At 44.7% G+C, this 10,240-nt stretch overlaps 1 protein-coding gene across 7 annotated transcripts in view; it reads right to left on the reverse strand.

Annotated features, from left to right (window-relative positions):
• Positions 1 to 5,221: 5,221 nt before the first annotated feature.
• The window catches only part of PALM2AKAP2 (PALM2 and AKAP2 fusion), a 267,129-nt gene continuing 262,110 nt past the window's right edge, over positions 5,222 to 10,240 (reverse strand). For all 7 annotated transcript variants that reach the window (XM_079331629.1, XM_079331630.1, XM_079331628.1 and 4 more), the window contains one exon: positions 5,222 to 8,748. In XM_079331629.1, coding sequence (XP_079187755.1) covers positions 8,656 to 8,748 — 93 coding nt within the window. In that variant the 3' untranslated portion in view covers positions 5,222 to 8,655. The remainder of the gene's footprint in view (positions 8,749 to 10,240) is intronic.

The following is a 10,240-nucleotide window of genomic DNA, read 5'->3' on the forward strand; positions in this document are numbered from 1 at the left end:
AAAGCCTCACCTGGAAAACAGTAAGGGCTGTTGAGTCTCTGCCACCCATGCAGGGGTGTCACCTCCACTCAAGACAGAGGGAAGATGTGTCTGGAGTTCCCCAGGCCCACAGCCCTGCTCCAGAACATAGCCCCAGACTCTGGAGAAAGCTCATGGAAACAGTGCATACTACTTGGGAGAATGTTAGCTGGCATCCTCCCGGGCAGATAATGAATGAACAGTCTCGGTAGATTTTGTGTGTTCTTAGGGCTCCAGTACATGTATGAAAAGATACTGAAAAAGACATTTAAGGGATTTAAATACTGCACTTCTCCTTTCTTTGCAGGATCCTGCTGTATCTGCAGGAAATTTTGGAGTTGAAGAGGGGTATTGGGTAAAGGGCACTAGAAAGCAAGAAAGTCCAGGCAGCTTTCTATCTCCATTTCTTCAGTGTCTAACAAAGACAGATTAATATAAATACATATAAATGTATATAAATGTGAATTTTGAACTGTGGGGCAAGACAGCAGCTGCTACTGGTACTTGCTGTTTCCTCAATGCTTCATTCCAGCACTGTGGAGTATTCAAGGCTTCGCTGAGCTAAAACTTTTCTTTTATGCCCCATTGTGTAGGTGCCGAAATGGCCATACTAGTTGAGAGCAGCACTGCTTCTTCCCACCATAACCTCTGCATTTCTGGGCAGTGGTTCCAAAGCTCCTGCTTGACTGCATATGGGCAATGGGGAGACATCTCTCAGCCACTTTACCCATTTCAGCATGGCTTTGTACCTTGATCACCAGCCTAGAACCAGTGATGCTCTTGAAAGGAGGACTGCCAGCTGTACTCATCTCTTGAAGGACTGCTAACACCAGTCATTGCAGGACCTGAGACGCTTGTTTGCTGAACAGGACACAGCTGAGGGTCATGTCATGTGCAGCTCTTCCCTCCAGAGGATTGTGCTGTTCTTGCTTTGCTGTAGATGAGGCTGCCTGGTTGCCACAGGGCCCAGGACCTTGTGTGGGTGATGTGGGATCACACCTGTCACTGCCTATGTGAGGTACTTTCACACCACCACTTTCCAAGGGTGAGTAGCTGTCACCTTCAGGGATTTTATGTTGGAGGTCACCTCCAAGATGCCACTGGGAACTACTAGCAGCCAAGTCATGTCTGGTCATGAACTTTAAGGCACCCTCTACAAGGACACGTAACCAGAGCAGCCTAGGGCAAACCAGGAAGATGCCTGGAGAATAAACTGAGCTCCTGACATTTTAAAACCACACTGTTTTAATATTTCTATACAGGAAGGAAACAAAAGATTAAGCAAGATTGAAAAAATTGAGCTCATTGGGGTACTGAAATGTTTTTGTTGCTGAGCATCTTTATAATAAATTCTTGGAAACACCCAGACTGTATTGACATATCTTTTAATCTATAAACTCTGAGTTGTCATGTCAATAAATTATGAGACTCATGAACAATGATATCATTCAGCTATTTCCTGATTCCCTCCTGCTGAAGAGTAACTGAGCAACCAATGGCCAAGAAGGACAGCTGAGCTGGATCTTGCCCTGTGCCACCACAGTCCAGACCTGGCAGAGGGTGAGACTTCTGCTGTAACTGGCAAGAGGTTTTTTTGTGGTTTCAAGAGAGCTTGGGTAAATACACTTTTTGTTGCATACTTTCTACCCCTGCTGAAACATTGTTTGATCATGCTTTCAGCTGGCTTCTGAAATGGCTCCCTCCATAAAAATTCCTATCAGCAAGATTTTCCCCTATTCAATTTCTGTTTTCCATCATTTACACCACTCTGCTCAGACTTGCATTACTAATCCTCACTTTCTTTATACATAAGTCCCACAACTTGAAATTAACTTTTTCTTTGAAAAGTTTTCTTTGAAAACTACCCTCTGCACCACATACAAGCTCAGCAATTGTTTTCCTCAGACACAGCATCAAAGAAAAGCAGAGAAAAGCAAAGAAAAGCTTTTGGAATAAGGAATGCAACCAAGATTTTTGTTTTACATGGCTCTCTCCTAACACTTTGGGCTGGTGCTGTACCCAAAAACTATGCTCCTAGAAGTAAACAAGCCTTCTCAGCGAGTGAACAAGTGCCTTACTTTAGAATCTTCCTCTTTTCACTCTAATTAAATGGGGCTAAATATTTTCTGCCATCTCCACATAGTGTGGGGGTTACAAAGCTGTTCAGCAAGTCAACTCCCCTTGTATATCTGTAAACTCCATGTTTCTTCATGGAGATAATGCTTTGCACAGACCTCTCTCCCCTTTGCAAAAACTGCAGTACTTTTGAACACTGCAACATTGCTGCCTGCAACACTTTGGAAGCCTTATGTGAGTCCTGTGAAGAGCTGTTTCACCAAGGTTGTATCATTATCCATGTGTTTTTGTTAATATTTTCCAGGTTTCTTGTGTTTCAGTTGCACCTTGAGAACCTGATGCTCATTTTAATATAAGGCCAAGAAAGTTTGTATTTCTCAGATACTACAAGAGGAGGAAGTACTTGTGGGGGCTGTCTGCACATAAGCATCCTGGCTCACTCTGAGTCAAAGTGACACCCCAATGGAGAAAGCATTGTCCTGTCTGCCTGCTGCAGCTCAGTATGAAATCCTCCCCATTTTGTGGAGCAGTTTCTAGCCTCCTGCTCCTGCCTCCTGCTCTGCATCCACCTTCACACCCAGCAACAGTCCCCACAAGAGTTCAATGTAGTAAGGGCCCTTGCCAAGTGTTCTGCATGTCCAGCCATGGTCCTGCACCAAACTGCCTGCCAAGGCAGCACAAAGCCTGCAGTTGCTCCTGGCAGGGCTCCTGTAGGAAGGGGTATGACCAGGGCTCTGAGTATGCATGCTGAACGTAGCAGCTTTTTCTGCGTTCCCATCCCAAGTGTCTTCCCATCCTGCTGGCTGGAGGGGATTCCTGCATTAATGGCAGGGCTGCTGTTGCAGTGAGCTCAGCACTGAACAGGCCCTGGGACTGGGGCACCAGTCACCACGCCCCTGCTCTCCCATGCGTTGGCTGCCCCCAGGATCTGGCTTCCAGGGGCAGTCCTTGGAAATGAAGCTCTCACCAGGATCAGTGCAATCCCCCCTGCAGATGTCACTGCTGCCACACAAATCCCCACCAGGCAATGCTCCCCATGCCGTTGGCAGTAACAGGAAATGTCACAGGGCAGCTTTGTGCATTTTTCTTCCTTCATCGATTTTTCTTGCCACTGCTCCCACACTCTCAGTGGAAACAAGGCCTGAATCATTTCCAGCTCCTGGTGGCATACCATTCTCAATTCACTGCAGAGCTGACACATGTCTGGAATGGAGCAGGAGCTCTTACACTGCTTGCCATGTTTAGTGCTTACTGCAAAAGCTCTATTCCGAAAGACCCCCATTGAAAAACAGTGGGTTATGATGCCAATTAATCAGTGCTCAGCCAGAGCCAGCAGCAGACCATGAGGTCTAGATGGTATTGTTTTTCTGCTGCTGCTTAGGTTGGTTGTTTTGCCCCCATGCTACTGCTGAAGTGACAGGATAGCCCTTGGGTCTCATAGCCTTGAGCCATGTGAAACACAGATGCTTTCAGCCTTTTTCTTGGGAAGCAGTTGAGGGTTGGATGCAGACTGCTAGTACTTTACTGCACTGCCCCTTCAGTCAACTCAGCAACTAGAACATAACTAGAAGCCTTTAGTGCCAAGGTTCATGCTTATATTTGTAGTTCTGGCCCTACCTAGTCCTGTCCCTCCACCCTGTTACAGCTTTATGGAGCTCTGATTGATTTCTTTAGTCTACAAATCCCTCCTTGTAAGGTTTTTTAATCTCCTGTGCCATTCACAACAGAAAACACTGTATTGAATGCTCTCCCTCCTTATAAAGCTGTTTCATCAAACCCATCACTGCAGAAGAGATCCTCTGCCTCTCCATTTGCTTTCCCATTGTGCTGGGGCCTCTTAAAGCCACCTGAAACTAAATGAGGTACACTATCTCCGCCTTCTATGTGGCTATGCCAGAAATTACTGATAAATGCTCTTCTATAATCCTTACCTACACTGTAAAAAGTGCTCTGAAGTTTGGTACATGCCATTTCAGCTATGCAATGGGGTAACAGGGATTTCAAAAATCCTGAGTGTGTTATGAAACAGATAACAGCTGGTAACAGCAGAACTAACCACAAAATTACTGACCTGCTGCCACCCACTGGTGTTACTGAATTACTTTTGCAATATCCGAATGCCCCCTTACAAACGTCCAGTTTTCACTTTTAAATCACATAGAATCCAAAGAAGATGCTTAGGAATTCCTTTTCCCACTGTATGCCACTGAGTCCAATACACCATCCTTCTTGGCACAGAGCAAAGCATGGCAGAGGAAGACAGAAAGCCTCTCCTGTGTTGAGAAGACAGCTACACTTTTTTCAAAGACAGAGGGACTGGAATTAATGGATAAATTTTCATTTAAAGAAGCTGTTCTCTAGCCCATTTCTTGACTTCCATTTGCTAACTGGAAAGTAAATCCACAATGATTTTCTCCATAGGCATTTCTGATACTATTTGCACAAGGAGAGGAGGGCTGTTATTATGGAAAGCATAACATAACTGGAGGCAGCACTTGTTCCTAGCCAACACCCACCAAAATCACCAGTGTCTTCTGCTGCTTCCCACAGAGGGTTGTAATTAAATACCTGACTATTCCAGGCAGAGGGGGGGACAGAGACTGACTGAACCTGGCTAGATCCCAAAAGTCCCTGTGGCCATTCTGAGGTGCACCTGGTGCCATGTCACCTCCCACCTCCCAGCTGGCAGCAGCTTCCTGGCAGGGGTGAGGGATGGGATCTCCCCTGGTCTGGCTGACCATAAAGGGGGAGTGAGGGCAATGGGAAGCAGCTGTTTGCTGCAGCCAGGCCTGCGGTAAATGGACAGCTGGCTGAAAGGGTGTGCTCTGACTTGCAGGACACTGGGGCTCCTGCAGGGAACAAGGGAAGAAAGGTCATGAGACTCATCATAAAGTAGATTTGGCCTCTGCAAACCTCCACGAGCTTGAGAGGGGAAAAGAAATGTGCAGGGATGCTCTTGTTCCTGCAACTGACACCACCAAGGGAGAGAGATCTCTCCCAGCTCTAGACAAAGAGAGACACCAAGTCAAGAACCATGGGAAGAGACTGACTGACTGCCACGGGAGGTGGGACACAGGCCACTCTCTTCCAGCCACACCTTTCTGCAATAACATGAAGAAACAGGCAATTTTATAGAAACACAACACAGGTTTCTATTTTAATGAGAAAATAATTATATACTTGCATTGTAGGCCTCACAGTCACTATAAAACAAAAGCAGGATAACATTTAAGTGGTTAACATACAGAAAGCCAGGTATTGTTGAAACTGGTTGATAAGTCATGACAAAGATGCTGCCTTTTGGTTGCCAAAAATGTCAATACTATTCTATTTTCCCTCAGAAATGCCAGTCCAGAGCAAGATAAAGCCCAAATTGGCAGCTTTAAAAACAAATTTTTCAGAAAACCTGCACTGTAACCCCAAACCGATTATAATCACAAATGCTAATGCTTAACTATTTCTCAGTACACAGTTTCATTAAAACCAGTCTTTGCCATGGGAAAGGATCTGGGCGTTTCTTTTGTGGAGACAAAGTTAACTCTGCAATAGTGCTCTTCTGTTGCATTTAATATAGTCATATATAGATAGATATGTATTACTGCCATATACTTATAAACACCTAAGCTTGGTAGCATGCAAATGAAATAACAGAGGCAAGTAAACTGCATCTCACTCTTGTTACCACAGCACTGAATGTGCTGCTGACTATAAGTGCCCATAATTTCTGGAAAAGAAAAAACTGTGCTGGGTGAAAAGGCTGTCTGTCCTGGACTGAAATACTTTTGATGCAGGAGCTGAAAGCAAATGCTTCTATCACAGAGAACAAAGCATGGAAAAGTCTAATGATGGGTGATTATGCTAATGATGGCTTCCAGTGAGAACACTGGAGGGAAAAATAGGCCTACAGACTAAAGAAAATAAAAATGCAACTTCCTGGGAAAAGCAGTCCAGGCCTGACCCAGCTTTCAGGAGCAAATACTGGGGACACTCTGACGAGTGCCATTTAATGCAAGTCTACCACACCAGAGAGGCCATCTCCTGTCCTCAGAAAACTCCTTTTTCCTAGTCTCTCTTAAGCTCTCCCCAAAGGCCAGGAATCTTCTTGACACAGGTGTGTGGAGCTCACATCTGCAGCTATGTGACATGTGGCCTCACTGGTGCTGCACTGGTGCTTTTCCTGCAGCTGTATGGCAACAACCTGCCTTGAGACATGAATCACCCTTGATTCACCCTTGATTGCCATGCCTGAAAAACAGGTCTACTTCATTAGATACCTAATTCCTGTAATTCCTTCACAGGCATGGAGCTTCCCCATGGTGCCTCTCCTTGAGATGAACTCCCAGTTCAGCAGGTTTTCCTCAGTTCAGTAGCACTTACGAAGAAAATTGAAAGAACTGAGTCAATGGGTAGATACAAATGTATTTACTACAGTTCCCTGAAAACAAGCCTCCAAATTCCAAGTGCCCATGGACAGAACTCACATGCTGGAGGAACTGAAGGGTGGTGGTGGTGATGAATAATTTTGTTGCAAGCTCTGTGTTTGTTTAAGAAAAGCACCAGAGTATGTTCACAGTATCGGTAGTCATTTAAATGAGCTCACTGTTTCAGAATAAAACAGCACAGCAGGTCATGAAACCAAGGAAAGGCTTAGGGAGGACATTATTCTGGCTGATGATTCTTTTAAAAGATGTCAAAATATTAATTGAATATAAAAAAGAAATATCTTTAAGAGAAAAAAGGTTTGGTGTCTTTTTTCCCATCACCTCCAAAACTTTTTTGTTTCTAGAAATTATGTTTTCTAGAATTATGTTTTCCAGAAATTATGGTTCCCAGTTGTAAAATATTCCTATTATATTGCTTGGTGATAAGAAAAGAGTAAACTCGCAGCCTCTATACTACATACAAATACAAAGCACAAGAATAAATACCACATTTCTTTTCCTAATCGTCATCTTACAAAACTGGTCAATACTTTGCAATGGTGACTCATGCAAATACCATGTTGGGTCAAATTGTAATATCACAAATACTGCATTAACTCAGTGCCTTATTTTTATATCCCCTTTCGGAAAAAAATAAAACAAAACAGCACTCACCCCTATAGCTGGTAAACAGCTGTGGAGAAAATAATCAGTACACACACTGCCATACATTTTATGGTATGACAGCCTCATGCACTCACCCACACACCCACACACACACATCCACACTAATCCTTCACTGCTGATCCCAAGCCTAAGCAATAACTAAAGGCTCTATGGTTTGCTTGTAGTGCTGAAAACACTGGCTGAACGGCTAAAGTAATATTTTCCTCCCTTCTCTGCTCTTTCTTGCTCATTCCTTTCAACTCATCATGCCCTTTAGCTTTTATGTTGCCTGGAAACGTGAAGACTTCCACAAAGCACTCTACTTCAAAGGCTTTTTAAGTTGTATAAATATAGTTGAAGATGTAACTATCTTTCTTCTTTATTTCATACCTCTTTCTAGGCCAGAGTCTGGCTTAGTTCATTTATTGCCTCATTTAAAAATTAAATGTCCTTTATTTGTATCCCTTTCCCACTACCTTTCTACTTGAAATTATCCATCTTCAAAGATTTTACATGTATGCCACTCTTTCCCACCCCACCATCAAAAAATAGTTGTCATCCACTAAATACAGATTTTCTACTTAGAAATTTTGTTGCGTAAATATGCTCTGAGAACCTGGAGTTCAGGTGATATTGCAAGCATATAGGATCCTAAAGCTAAGGTAATCCATTTGGCTTAGCTCTCATCCCCATCTATTCCACTCCTAAATTGTGATGGCTTGTGTTTGCAACACAAGGACTGTTTGACTGAGTTTGCTGGATTGTACATTTGCAGTAACTGCCTCCCTGTTTATTGGGTTTTTCTTCTTTTAAACAGATAAATTACTAGAAAGGGGAGCAGAATGCACCCCCCACCCCACCAAAACAACCAATCCAATCCCAAACCCAACCCTTCAATCTCCTCAAATAGAACAGAGGGCAGTATCTTTGTGTTTTGTGGCTGGATAAGAGTACGCCGAATTAACGCCGATGGTCTTTGTGCAGCGGCTGTGGGAGGTGAAGGAACTGCAGGAGGTTCTGACAGGAGCTGCTGGGTGGATGGTGGTCCTGGGGCAAGCAGGGCTGGTAATTCAGTCAGCAAGAAACACAAGTGTGAGCCCTGGCCTCAGACTCCTCCACGAATTATGTCCTGTCCCATGCCTGCAGCCTGCCTGGTCCATGGGCACAATCACCCTCTTGCACCCACCCCCAAGGGCTCCCACCCCCTGCATCCTCTCCATTGCATTATTTCAGAGGGGAGATGGAGGGAAGAAGAAGGGGCCGTTTTCTAGATGTGTGGTTCCTGTAGTTTTAGGATTGCCAGGAGCTGGATCATTTCTGTGTCTATGTGCATCAAGTTTGATGTGTATTTAATAAATATTGGACTAAAATGCTGCTGCTTTCATGGTGGGTTTTTGTGTTCACTTTTTCCTTTCTGCCTTTCTCTGTTTTTGGTTCCGGCATGCCTGGTTGCTGTCTTGGTGCTGCAGCATGGTTATTCGTCCTCCTCCCGGTTGGCATAGATGCCGGCTTCCCAGCGCAGCGCCAGAGCGCTCTTCCTGCGGTTCACCCTGGTTGCCTCCAGCACCTGGTCAGGAGAGAAGAGGAAAGCACAGGATGTCACTCAGCTGGCCCTGCCCCCAGCTGACCCACACCATGCAGGCAGGGACCAGCCAGGACAGTCCTTCCCACGGGGCTCCAGTGCCACACCTGTGCAGAAGAGGAAGACATGCGATGAAACACTCGCGGATGTGCAAGTGGGGGGGATGGCACACAGGAGCAAAGCCACACCACAGGAGGACAGTGGTGGTAGGATTATCTGGCAGCATCCAGCTCCCTGCAGGGGAGCCCCAGCTCACCTCTACCAGCCTGGCTGCAATTGTCCTGCCCCAGGGTCTTGTCCCTCTCCCCAGGGCCAATTTACTTTAGTTTCAAACTAAAACTGCACACATTCAGAACCAGGAGCCACAACCATCCTGCAGCTTTGTCCAGAGGCTGCTCTGCAGCTGCACAGGGAGCCTAGGAAGCAGACAGCTACCTATTCCAGCACATCACCCTCTCAGGCAGCGCCTACCCCCTGGCTGCAGCTACCACACACTGTGATCAAAGTGCTCCTGGGCTGAAAAATCACTCTGTGCACATGCAAAAGGAGATTTACACAAGGAAGGCCTACAAAGCCTGGTACAAGATGGGCCTGATACATTTATATGTATTTTATATTCACACATCATACACACAGCTATATGCACACATCCTGTACCTATTTGTACATATGCACATGCATAAACCATTAGCTAAAAATGTAAGGAACAGTTTTAACGTGTGCTTTGAGAAAATAAAAAAGAAACCAAGACAACAGCAAAAGGCATTATTGAGATGTGTCTGAGGTACTCCTCAGCAAATAATTAATGGCTGTGGGTGTTTCCTACATAACACAGTGAGATATAAAGGGGTGATCTGGAGCCTTCTTACAGAAGCACATGACAATGTTATTTTCTGAACAACAGCTCCACGATGAAACTAAAGAGCTGGAAGTGTCAATTGTCCTCAGTATGTTTTAACCAATCTCCCAAAGAAGCAAGCATTTGAAGGTTTACATAATTTTAAAAAAATCCCACAACAAATACATGACTCTTCACTGAAGTAATGCTGGCCATCCCTTGTCCCCAATGCCTCCTGCTAGCTGCTCTGCACACTCCCTGACTGCAGAAGTGTAGAAGCTCTTTTCAGATAAGATGATGGCATTTTATTCTTCTGTGAAGAAAGTCACATGCAGAGAGGATTTATGCCTTGACTAGAATAAAAGTAGGTAATTTAAGATAACTTTAAGACTAAAATTCTTCTTCCAGCTTGTGACAAGCTGTGGTTGGAAGAGTACACAGGTACTAGGCTCCTGTACAGGCAGTATCAGAAAATCACCTCTGCCAGCTGAAATTACAGGTGAACATAACTTTGCTTATGGGAATGAGAATGCACTACTGCATTTAAACCAACTGTAACCTCTGGACCTTCACTCGGGAGCTGAAGATAGGATGGAGTTTTGCCAGCATTAGTATTTTCTGCTCTCTTAGTTTCTTTTG

Source organism: Erithacus rubecula (genome assembly GCF_903797595.1).
Source record: "Erithacus rubecula genome assembly, contig: SUPER_Z_unloc_6, whole genome shotgun sequence".
Taxonomy (NCBI): Eukaryota; Metazoa; Chordata; class Aves; order Passeriformes; family Muscicapidae; genus Erithacus; species Erithacus rubecula.